The sequence below is a fragment of the Accipiter gentilis genome, chromosome 11, assembly GCF_929443795.1.
Source record: "Accipiter gentilis chromosome 11, bAccGen1.1, whole genome shotgun sequence".
Classification (NCBI taxonomy): Eukaryota; Metazoa; Chordata; class Aves; order Accipitriformes; family Accipitridae; genus Astur; species Astur gentilis.
This window is the reverse complement of record NC_064890.1, coordinates 14,270,956-14,283,972: the sequence shown is the minus strand read 5'-3', so window position 1 is coordinate 14,283,972 and position 13,017 is coordinate 14,270,956. Positions and strand designations below refer to the sequence as shown.

At 42.7% G+C, this 13,017-nt stretch overlaps 1 protein-coding gene across 3 annotated transcripts in view; it reads left to right on the top strand.

Moving 5' to 3' along the window:
- The window catches only part of RELN (reelin), a 305,906-nt gene that overhangs the window by 215,108 nt on the left and 77,781 nt on the right, over window positions 1–13,017 (top strand). For all 3 annotated transcript variants that reach the window (XM_049814133.1, XM_049814132.1, XM_049814135.1), the window contains exons 22-25: window positions 1,227–1,339; window positions 8,005–8,142; window positions 8,788–8,974; window positions 12,763–12,968. In XM_049814133.1, the coding sequence (XP_049670090.1) occupies window positions 1,227–1,339; window positions 8,005–8,142; window positions 8,788–8,974; window positions 12,763–12,968 (644 nt within the window). The remainder of the gene's footprint in view (window positions 1–1,226; window positions 1,340–8,004; window positions 8,143–8,787; window positions 8,975–12,762; window positions 12,969–13,017) is intronic.

Below are 13,017 nucleotides of genomic sequence, written 5' to 3'. Positions count from 1 at the left end.
CTAAAATATTTCAGCAATAAATTTCTCTGTAAAATAATATATTCTGCCCTTCTTCATATTTAATGTATAACTATTACTATATAATTTAACTATATAAATATTCTTAATTGCTTTAACTACTGTAGAGAATCACTGCTTTATTATTAGTTTAAGAGCAGTCAAAGTAGGCTACTTGCATAGGCAGGTGTCTGTCCCAGAGGTCCCCCTCTTGCCTGACACCCCACACGGGGATGAGCACAGCAGCAAACAGCAAAAGACTCTCGGAGATGTGGTGACGGTCGAGAGAAGCTGTGCTGTGGCAGCAGTGGCAGAAAGGATTCTCTGAGTGGGTACCTAGAAAAGGAGCACGCAGGTTCATAATAATATTCAAGCACTTTATTAATATCTCATCAAAACAATAGCACAGAAGTTTTGGGTGCTGTTTTAGCAGTATATAAATAAATGAATGGAATATTGCAGAAAAATGGAGTAACATGGGAAGGGCAGGTCTAGAAAACAGTAAGACTGAGATAATGGACTTCATTTATATTTAATATAAAAAAGACTTCATAGTTATCAGATTTTCTGAAAAGAAAAAAGAAGATTTGGGGAACAGACCTCTCTAGGAATCTGAGTGGAAGGAATCCTAGGAGCAGGAAGGGAGAATTTACACCATTTGCTGTAGGTGTCAAAGGTAATACAGCTGCAGAGCATAGTAAGGGCCTCTGGAGGCACCTTCAGTAGACCGCAGTTGGATGCTCTCGTGTGGCTCTGTCTGTTCCTACTGCTGCTCCCCACTGCAGATGGAGGCACTGGGGGGAGCCAGCATCCCCCGGCAAGGGCTCGCAAGTAAGTCTCTAAAATGACTGGTGTAATGGTCTGGAGGTCACTTTCGTAGACTTTTTCCGTAGTGGACTTGTAGACTTACTTCATAGTCAGCAGTAGATGCTGGAGTGAGGATAGTAAAAAAAATGAGCTAGGCATCCTCACTGAGGAAAACAAAACATTACTAGTCGCTAATGCTAAACTCCTTAAATGAGTCATATGGCTTTCTCCTATTCTGAATTGTACTACAGTCAGTTTTCTGAGAAATTTCTCTGCATCATGGCAGGATTTTTCTGCCTCTGGGTCTTTCACTCCAACATCTGAACCCCGGCAAGCTCCTGGTTCTGTGAATGTTTAACCCTTGCTTCTGTTCCCAATTCTTCCTCAACATTAAATCTGGTTTTGAAATGTTTTACTTCAAGGAATGTCTTCCCAGTATGCCGAGCTGTCAGGAGTTTACATCAGCAAGTATTTACCACTCCAGCGAATTTACGCAGTGGAGGAGAATCACTGTCCTTTTACCACAAAAGACCTGGTGAGCATTTCTTTCTTCTTTTTAATTTTTTTTTTTTTTTTTTTTTTTTTTTGGCGGGGGCGGGGGGGTCCAGATAATTCATCTCCTTTTAAATTGCTGTGACAAAGATCAAGTCCTCTGTAGATCATACTCAAGTGGGTGGGTGGGGTTCCAGGGTACCAGAGCTGACCCTGTTGCAGGTATTTAACATAAAATGCCTTCCTTACATAATTAGAGAGTGAAATGTTGGTGAAGTCACCAGAAGCTATTGTTTAAGATTGTTTTTAATACATACTGTGACTCTTCTAATAAAGTTCAGACCTTTTCAAAAATAGTGGCGCTTGTCTGTAAATGCCGCACTGGAGGAAGGCTTTATTTGGATTGTTAATTTTTATTTTGCACATTCCTTATTGTTTACATCTTCAGACCAAAGCCTTGTATAAACAATAACTAATGATTCATTTCTGGGAATTTTTTACCTCTTGTTTCTTTTTATAGCATGTCTTAAAAAATAACATTCTCTTCTGCAAAAAACAGCAACAAAAATTATCAGAAACACTTACCCTATTAATCTTATTGTAATCAACTTGTTTTGCCTCCCCTAACATTTTTATTTAACCAGATTATTTCTTCCATTATTTATTTTAAAATCTTTATTATAACATACAAATAAAAAGTTGTCATAAATCTCAATAATCTTCAAAGCTTCCTTCATTTGAGAATTAAATTATTCCTGTTAGAGTTACACTTTGCTTATATTTGACCTGAATTCATCACAGCAATTGCAATGAGAGCTTGCTCAGATTAAATTATCATTGTATTTCCCAGACCTTCATCATTCTTCTGCACTCTCCACAGCCTCAACACTATCTATTTCTATCAACCACCCCACGACACCTTCTTTCAACGCACTGGCCTTTTTTACTGTACAGCCAATATTCAGAATTTCCTATTTCCAGGCAAAACATCAGGGCAAATATTGAATCCTTAAAGCGTATCAGGTCAGTTAATACCAAATAGCACAAGTAAGTCTAAGAAGAACTGCTTTGTAGTTACATTATAATGTACTAAATTTTACATGCTGTTATGTGCCACCAGCTGCAAAATCAGTGGCTCACCTAGACACTTAGGAGTTTAAAAAGTGTCTACAATTTTGCAAGTTAAACTCTAAAGTAGGCTGTTATTTTTAAATTTATTTATAAGATGTGTACTGTACTGAACGTTATTATTATACAGTGTATAGTTGATGATAATACCAATGTTGTGGGCCTTTTTTTCTTTAGGATCTAATAATTTTCCTCAGCTTATGAGGTAACAGAAGTAAATAATTCCTCTTTAATTTAGGAGACTGTGGGGAGAAATTATGATGAAATAATAGGCGGGTTCCTGTTTTATGCTGCGCACAAATCATAAATATTTCACACTCTATCTTGTATCTGAAGGGATTCCGGTCTGTTAGCAGAGTTTTGTTTGTAATTAAGGCACAAATTACCACTGAACTTTACTTTGCTCTTCATAAAACACATTTTCAATATGACTGTGTTGTGCTGTGGCACTATCAGGATGAAGAGGAAGGATGGCTGCATGTTCCACACCAGAAGTGATCCAGCACACCAGACACATCTCAGCCCCTTTCCCTCTTTTTTCCTCTTTTCCACCGGCAAGGAGCAGACTGAGGGCTCAGTCACTCCTTTGGCTTGAGATTGGGAGGGGAATTTCTTTTGCATTTTTAAAGCACACTTACTAACAGAGGACAATTTTCTGCCTTTACAAACCTTGGCATTACTGATGAACGTTTGATGTGCAGAGCTCCTCTGCCAGCCTGGCCATACAGAGGGCATCAGCCCGGGGGCCTGGTAGCAAATATACTCCATAGGGTTCTTCTTTGGGGCACTCTCCCTCCCTCTCCTACCACCCATGGGCAAAAACTTAGCAGTGGCCAGGAAGAACAGTGCAGAGGGGGAGAGCCAGGTCTTCTGCCTTCCCAAAACTGGGGTGAGGGGAAGGGACCTCTGCGGACCTTCCTTCTGGCTCAGCCCCACAAGACACTTAAATGAGGACTCAGGACCGAGGCTTGAGGTCTCATTAGCCTTGCTCTGGCCCTTGGTAGCCTCAACATGCCCTCATACCCCCGCACAGCCGTGCCACAATTGCCGGAGCTTTTATCGCTGCATGCCCAGCATTTTGCTGAGGGCTTGCACCTTGGGTGCACAGGTAGCATCAGGCTGCGGTACTGTGCTCATGCAGCCAGAAAATTGTTCATAGCAGTACCTATTTCTCTCGTAAAACTTTCTGGGCATGCTGGTATTTCTGCACATCTGTAGATGTTCTGCATCTGGCAAGCGTGAGTTTACAAGGTCTGTGTTATCCGAGATTTGGGATGTTAGGAAATCTGCTGCAACAGTGAGACTTGTATCGGCGAAATGAAATGTATGCACCTGCTCACTGAAATTGTATTGTACTTGAACTGAACATTTCTAACACTGATGAAAATTAATTTCAGTTTTATGGAAGGCATTTACATATGAACAGGCCTTAATGAGATACAAGCAGCTGTCAGTTGCTGACTTCATAAACAAATCAACACCTAATGACTGAATGAGAGTTTCAGGATAATTGGGTAAATGTAATTATGGTAACTCAGAAGGTAGCAAATATAATTTTATCAGATACAAATTTGCATTAGATCGTTAGGGTTTTTAATATCAGGAGAGAAGACAATGATTTTATTTTAACTCATATCTGAAAAATTTTATAACAGGAAGAACATCATTTCACTTGCAATACATCTGGGACATGATTTCCTTGTGCATATGTAAAATGTCACGCAACAAAAGTGACTTTCATTTGACATCAACCTGACTTAGATATAATGTCATCAGAAAGCCAGATTGCCTTCCAGTAGCATCAAAAAAAAAAAAAAAAGGGGGGGGGGGAGAGAAATATGAGGAACTAGGGAGGTTTATTTTGCTTGTAATAAAATGCTTTCATAACTCCTCGATACTGCACTTCCCATTTGAATAGGTGTCTAAATGGTGACTGTCCAGAAAACCAGTATTTTATCACTGAGAATGCAGCTGACACTCAGCTTCTTATTCTCTTTTCTTAATTAACATGGCTTTTTAAAATTGTTGATTACCATTTTTAACAGCATAATCCTCTTAAACTGTTGTTACCTTGAGGTGCAGAGCAGCCTTGGAAAGCTTTCAAAAACAGTGAGCAGGACTGGCTTTTCAGCGGCATTGCTTTTGCAATTGCGAATTCAGACTAACACGTGTTATCCCTCACCCAGAGAGAAATCTGAATCTGTGAGAGCTTTTGCTGCCCACAGCCGTGTGACGGTGACCAGACTGTCCACAGACCCCCATGACCACCTGGCTGGGTGGGAAGGCGAGGGCAGCCCCTCGCCCTGCTCCAGCTCAGGGGCCGTGGGATTCCCGCAGCAGCGAAGCTGTCCCTGGGCAAGAGCTCTCTTTGTCTGCAGCTAAAAATAACCCCTACCTGCTAGGATGTGGCTCTCCAGGGATCGTCCCCAGCCGCCCGGCTGATGCACGAACCTCCCTGTCAGCTTCATGTTCATCTCCAGGCAGCAAGGCGACTCCTCCCTTCCTCCCCTCCCCTTAAATGAGGGAAACAGATCTACTGCCATCGCTGAATTCATCTGGGGGAGCTTCTAAGTAACGAGCAGAGCTGAGCTCAGCCTTAGCTCGATGTGCAGCCAACGTCTGAGACCCGAGGAGGAAGGCAGAGCCACCCTGGCAGCTCATGGCTCTGTGCTCTGCCCCTGGCAGGGTGGCAGTCCCCTGCAGCAGGAGGGGGACGACGAGCCTGTTCCAGGGAAACGTTTTGCTCAGGTGAAACCCACACAGGCCCCAGCATGGGCTGTCGGCCCTGGTGTCAGCTTTGCGCCTTGCGGTGTGGGCCCACGGACCTCGGAACAGCCCCACGGCGGTGCTGCACAGGGGTCTTCTCGGTGGGGTTCCAGGTGTGGTGCTCCCCTGGGCGCAGAGACGTACTTTGTTATTACCCATGGGTGGGCTCTCCCCACTGTTTGTGTAGGGCGGGTGTGAGCCTGATGCCCCAGAACCAGCCGCGACGCACCCGAAGAGCCACACCGCAGGGACGTTTGCACCCAGCAGCCGCCGGCAAACGGCTGAGGAAATGCCATCGACGCCACACCAAGCAGCAGCGGGAGCTGCGTTCGGGGGGCACCACCACTTGTTGGGCACCACGAGACTTCCACAGGATGGCAAAATTGCCCCTACATCACTGTAAATCCCCCCCAGTTTGCTGCAGATACCCCCGGGCTGCAGAGTCACACACCCCACCTCTATCCACACACCTTCACTAATGAAAACCAGAGGAGCCCGGCCTCGGTGCTGTCCCTCCTGTCACCTGGGCAAACAACATGAGACAATTTTTTTGGGGGTGGGATGGGGTGCCTGCTCTAAAACCTTTCTTTGGTTTCAGTATTGTTATTTTCCTCAGCACACACGAGAGTTGACACCAGTCATGACAGCTCTTTCCAGAGCACACAGTCTCTGTCAGGGCTCTCTGTGGTGCCGTTGATGCTCTGTAGCAAACATGAACACCACCACCGAGGTGATGTGCTGGCTTCAGAGCACTCCAAAAATAAACAGTAACTAGTTGTGGTGAATATTGACTGCCCATTATGCCTATGCAAGCTTAGGAAGTCCTTTGTGTGCAGATTACTGGCATTGTGCACTTCTAATGGATAATTCATAGCTCTTGTAATGTAACCCATCAATACATTATATCCTGAGGGAGTATTTAATCGGCAGATCTGCCCCCGCAGATTAACTCTGCATGCTGTAAAAGTGCTTACAGTATTTGCAATATCAAGCAGATACTTAAAGACAACAAGGGTGATTTCAATTAAAAATCAAGCCCTTGGGCAACTTTACTTGTTTTTTAAAGAAATTCAAAAGTGGTATTTTAAAAATTTCTCCAAGCATGGACTAAACTAATCTTTGTATGCTTCTAGTATGTGGCTGGATGGCTTAACTGCTCTAACGTACTGTCCATTTTAGCTGCACAGGCCTCTACTGTTTTTTCACTTCCGTACATGCAAGCAGGTGCTCAGCAACCTTTACAATATTCATTTTAGAAGGTCTTATTCTACATAAATTTTGGGGTGTGGGGGAAAGAGCTTTTATCTTAAATTAGAGTAACAGCGTTATATTCCATGCCATCATTAACGTAGCCACTTAGGAAAGAAGCTTTTCTTATAGGAACCTCCTCAGCCCACCCAGTCAGCCCTTGGCCAGGCACAGGCCTGTCCCAATTTAAAGACTGATTTTTAATTCTCTGCAGTCGACCTTGCTTTCCCTGTCCATCCCCTCCACAGCTCTGTGACTCAGTCTCAGCGCCTTCATTGCCCCCACCACCCCTTTTTTCCCAGACCGAACACGCAGCCAGCACAGCCCCTTTTGCTCCATCACAATGAATGGTTTCCCATCTTTGTTTCACTTTACATGCAGTGTATTTTTCTTAATCTCGTCCTGGAACAAGCATGGAGTAGAGGGTCCCTGCGGCCACCAGCTGGGAGCTGCCACTAGCCAACGCGTGTAACCTGTTGGATGTGTACAGGTTGGCAGGGCAGCTTGGAAAGGCTCGACAGCGACGAAAATTACCCTCCTTGTGATTAAGTTTCTTCTCCAGCCTTGTTTTTTATGGATGTCAGGCTGGGTTTAGCTAGCAGGAGTCACTCAGCACAGAAAATCTCAATGTCACATTGGACAATCTCCTAGAGGGCCAACATCAAGCACTTTTTAATAGATAATGTTACCTGACTCCACTATAATATAGAAAAATAAAGCTGTTGAAGAGAAACTATTTAACTAGAAAGGAGAAACTACAGCAAGGTGTTCTGCTTGAAGAATATTGCAAATATCCAGAGCTTAGTTATATATAGGCAAATAATCTAATCCAGTGATTCCCCACCACAATCCTTGGGTGTTACAGATTTTGTTTGAGTAGCTCACCAAGAGCAAGCTGTTTGCAATGTGAAAAAAAACAGGTGCTATGAAACAGGATCTTTGTCAAAAACTTGTGATCGCAATGTCACCAGTGATATGTGAGCAAAATCTAGTTTAGAATCATCCTGACAAAAGGAAATTTCTATATCCAATAAAAAACAGTCGACTATTGTTGAATGGAAATAGATGGTATTCAAAGGGGAGAAACGCTTACACTCAAGAACTTTAATAGATTTTTTTTTAATAATAAGTATCAGAAGAAACCTTTTTACACAACTTATAGCCCATTAACTGTGACCAAGACTATAAAAATCAAAGTCATGCCCTAGATCCACCTTTCTAGTTTTGCAGCCTGTGACCTGTGACCCTTGCAGAATGGCACTCAATAAAAATCTCATAATATCCATTGACAGGTTTATCTTAAGATAATGCACAAAGGCCCTGTAACACCTCTGCAGCCTTCCTCAGAAATGTTATTAAGAACTGGAAAGCCCATTAGATAGCTCTGTGCAGCAAGTGGCATCATCTAGAAAGTTAATTTACAAAAATCTGTCTGGTTGTGCCAGGCTTTGCAGGCTGGGCTGTGATTGTGATATCAACTTACTTTATTTTTTATAGTTGCATTTTAACTTTTTTCCCACAGTTCTGTAAACAATCACAAATTAAAGTATTGTTATTGGTTTTAAGGTCAAGTGCCACACGTTTTCGCTGGAGTCAGTGCTACTACACAGCCCAAGATGAATGGGCCTTAGACAACATCTACATCGGACAGCAGTGTCCCAACATGTGCAGCGGACATGGCTGGTGTGACCATGGCGTTTGCAGGTATAAAGCATTTGCCAGTTCCTCTTAAGAATGGTCTCCTGATACTTCAGGTATCCTATTAGTTTGCATACTCTTTTTTTTTTTTTTCGCTGTTGTTCTTACTTTTAGGTTAAACATTAAAAACTAAAAGCGCTATTAGGGGTTAGACCATTCAAGCAACATTAACAGCCTGTTGCTCCACACCTCTCTGTCCAAGAACCCATACCCTTGGAAGATCCAGGCGTTGGAAGAGCTTTCAGTGGCACAGGGCTGCCCTGCTGCAAGTGTCCTGGTGGCCACTCCAGTCTTTTGCACAAGGACCCCAGGGATCAGCTTAGTGCCAGAGCAATTTTGCTGCATCAGAGTGATGCCAGGGACCAGCTTAGTGCTGCTTGGCAGCCGCTGTCAGACCAGGTGCATTGCTAAGGGCACAGACTACTGCCTGCCAGCTACAAACTTTCTGGACACCACAGGCTTTTTTCTAGAAATAAGACATAGCTTTATTCCATTATCCGGTTATTCTAGTTTGTTTCCAAGATCCAAAATTCCAATCCCAGAATGATTTGCTATTTCACATCTAATTTTAAAAGGTCAGCGCACCACCTTAAGTAATTGTCAATGTCAAATAAAGTCTTTAAAAGATGTTACATTTACACTTCCTTCCAGGTGTGACTTGGGGTTTCGGGGTACTGAATGTCAGCCTGAAAATCCCCTTCCTTCAACCATCATGTCTGATTTTGAGAACCCAGACAGCCTGAAGACAGAGTGGCAGGAAACTATTGGGGGAGAGATCGTCAAGCCTGAAGAAGGCTGTGGGGTCATCTCATCTGGCTCCTCACTTTACTTCAACAAGGTACTAACGGGGGATGGGAGAATGAGAAAGGCACGTACTGTAGGTTTGAATGGAGCATGATGTGGTCGTATGGCAAAGAAAAGGGAGGTGGCAGAAAGCTGCTCACAGTATGAGAAGTGCATTAAACAGCACAGCTGTGCTCTGCAGGTAAAGAACAAAGCAATCAAAAGAGATAGGGAAAGACACGTGCGTTATGTATTCAAGAAATACCAGCTGTAATGGAAGGAAGTAAATCGCCAGTGTGCTGGGAAGTGTGTACATTCGTACTGTCTTAATTATGTATTTTCTGGTTTAAGACTCAGTTCTTTCTCAGCATCCAGCAGCTCCCCTTTGTTTGTTCTGTACTGTTCTGGGCTATGGATGGAAAAAGGTTGGCTTTTCAGGGGACAAGCAGCTCAATTTGAGGTCACAGGACCAAAACTAGTGAACAAACCACCCCTCTGGACTTCTAGAAAGTGGTTAGCCTGTGGGAGGATACTCTTTTGTATAACTTGGATGCTTTGCAGATTAAAATAATAGAGCAGGAAAGAGATATAGGGAATTCTGCTAATTAATAGCAATTATAACTAAAATAAAAAGAGATCTTTATGACCAGATGTAAGATTATGGGTTGTAATCACAGATTTATTTTTCATTGTTGCTCCTCGGGTCTAGTACTGGGTTTTGTTTTGTTCTTAATTGAAAGGAAGAGTATAAATGCAGCTATGTGCTTGTCTTTTAAAGGTTTGATCAAACTGCCACTGCTGTCATGATAGCCAGATTAGTCCCAGAAGAATAACCCAATATGCCACACTGTGTAATTGTGTGTTGTTTATCTCATTACAAAAATCTAACCCATCAAATAATTTTCAGCACTCCTACATAGTCTCACATCCAGCTCCCCTGGAAATGCAGCTCTGTGCTGAAAATTTCATAATAGACCAATCAGTATAACTAGCTAATTGTGATAATTGGATTTTTTTATATAATCGTCTTCTCTGTTAGATGTTTTTCCTTCTGGCTCAGTTCCTTACGCCAAGTTTCTCAAAAGTAGTTTGCTAAATTAGAATTAACCTGCTATGATCTTTCTTCTGATTTCTGCTACGGAGGAGTGAAAAACTCATTTAGAAATTCTTGGCTTCTTCCTATTGATCTCTAAGGGTTAGGTTATCATTCATTTCTTGAGTAGTAGCAGTCTGTGTGCCATCAACAGAAGGTGGTTTATTTAATTTCTGTTTAGATCTTTTTCAAGGCATCTAGTGGCCATGCTGGTAGGTAATAAAAAATTATTTTTATAGTTGCCCAACAGTTCTGTGTTGTTTTGGGAGCTCATATTCACAGGCTCCATTTCTTTTTATTTGCTCAAATAGCCACTTTTTATTTGAATGTCTAATGTTTACTGCCATAATCAATTACTGCTACCAGAATTAATGTTGGCTTTGTTCTGCCGACCCTCTTTTGTTTTACAACTCATTTTAATCAATTGTAGGTGTGTTTGTAATACAGAGCTCTTTCAATTAGCCCCTGCAATTCCTCTGAGGTTTTATGTCACTTGTGCCCTTTCTCAATTAACCTGGTTCTGTGGTTAACCCTTTGGCAAGCAGAGCTGCTGTGGGGTGTAGATACGGAAAACCCACCTGGAATAGTTTTACAGCCAGAGCTTGATCCACTACAGGTCAGTACGTTGGGTACCCCCAGCCAGCTGGGACACATCTGCCCATGGGGCAGCAAAGGTGTTTGCATCTTAATTATCCGTTACTAGTTTGATTGGATGATGGTAATTTCAAATTCCTTTGGGTCTCCAAATGAATTTGTGAAAGCAAACTACCAAGAGATTATCAGTGTCACCTTGGCCAGTATTAGCCACGTGGGGCTGCACCAGGAACCTCGGGGCTGCACCCAAGGCTGAGCCCATCTCAGTCTCACGGCACCATCCAGGAGGGCTTGCTCAGCTGGGGATAAGCCACCAAATGAGCAAAAATAGGAGGCATAGTTCATACCAGATCAATATGACTGTATCCTAAATGAGTTTTTTGAGGGTCAAAGGATTCTTCACAGGTTTTAGTTGTCATCAGTGGTGCAAGCTAACCAAGTTTCAAAAACATAAGCATTCAGCCTACAGAAATTAGTCTAGCAGTGTGATAAGGCCTGTTTGGCAGAGTCTACAAATGAGCTATGGACCCAGGCTGTAACGCCAGCAAAGCGAAATGTTCTGAGTAAGGAAGCAAGAGGCATGTATCTGTGCTGAGTTTACCCTGAACTGGGGAGAAGGAGGAAAGAGGTGATGAGTGGAACAGGATTTAAATTCATCTATCATCTTATTAAAAAACACAGATGATATTTTAAATCTCAGCTCATAAATCTTGTTACTTATGTCCACCTAGATCATGTCAATTTATTATCTCAAATTTGTCTGGAAATTTGTCAGAAGGATCATGAATGTACAAGTGAGATGAGAAAAACATAAATATTAATTAAAACATAGGCATAATTCTGTAACTTAGCTCGGGTTTTCCTTTTTGATACCTTTTTATGCTTGGAGATGGACAGGAACCCATGATTTTTTAGGGAATTAGAAACAGTAGGCATGTTGCCGGTTCTGCTCCATTTTGGGGGGCGGTGCCCGGTTGCAGCTACTTTTAATGAATGAAGAAATATGATCCCCACATCCTCCCTCTAGCTGCACATATTTGGCTTTGCCCTACCTATAAAAGCTTGTGGCGACACAACGCTGTGCTGGGGCAGGGCTGTGCCAGGCGCGGGGCTGTGCCAGGCGCAGGGCATGCGAGTCACCTCTGCAGGGACACTGCTTTCACCCTGTGTCCTGCCTCACCGCAGGCAGCTTCACATCACATATCAGCATCTGGTAGGCTTGTTGATGTGCAAGCCCACAAGCTCAGCCTCAAGCACCAGGGCACGAGGGGAAGAGGGGAACAGGATAATTCCAGTTACAATAAAAGGGTCTTAAACCTGAAAGTTTCTTTTTAGCTGAATATGCTCTGTCTTCCTTTGCCAACATGCACAGAGCAACCATGTTGACCACAGCGTAGATGTCCAAGAGCTGCGTCCTGCTAGAACTCAAAAACATCCTTGGAAATGCTGTTCACTGCATTTTATGAGGCTATTTTTTCTGTCAGCTGTGCTTAGGTAAACCTGACACCAAACCCACAGGTTGAGAGACTCCTGATTTACAACACTTACTGGGAAAAGAGCATAGTTTTGTGTAGGAACAAATCATACTCAGGTGAGGCATGAAGAGAAAACGCCACTCCCTTGTTCTTGTGTAGGAGGTGGGCTTCAAGCAACAGACATTATAGGGGCTATAATTTCAGATGATTGGGTAACCCTATACAGTTCAAGATTTGTCTGGGGAAATGAGACTTCAGAAGTGTCCTTTTACTGCTTTATGCTTTATCATTAAAAAGCTGGATACTTAAAAATTTAGCCCTCGTTGGTTCAGGATATCCAGCGTCTGCTCTTTGTCTCCTGAAGGTACTTGGAACCTTGAAGGAATGAGGTGAAATAGTTGTGTGGAAATTGTGTTGTGCAGTCAGATTGTGTGTTGAAATCTGATAATAAAAATTCTTGCAGGATCACACCAGGGTGATTAAGACATAAAGGATGGCCAAGCAGAATTATTGTCTGAGGGACAAAAAAAAGTCATGTTAACATAAAATTCAATGTCCTCCATGTTGTGCAATTTTCTGTGGATTCATCTGTGTTGGACTTTAAATATGTCTGTTCGTAGTGAAGGTGTCATATTTAATATTATTATTGCATTATTGCCCCTCTGTGTTTTTGTATTGTAGGCTGGGAAAAGACAGTTGGTAAGCTGGGATTTGGACACAACGTGGGTGGATTTTGTCCAGTTTTACATCCAGATAGGAGGAGAAAGTTCTTCATGCAATAAACCAGACAGCAGAGAAGAAGGTGTGCTGCTGCAGTACAGCAATAACGGCGGTATCAACTGGCAGCTGCTTGCAGAAATGTATTTCTCTGACTTCAGCAAACCCAGGTATAATTTTGGTCTAAATTAATTCCATACTACATCAGCTCTTTAAAAA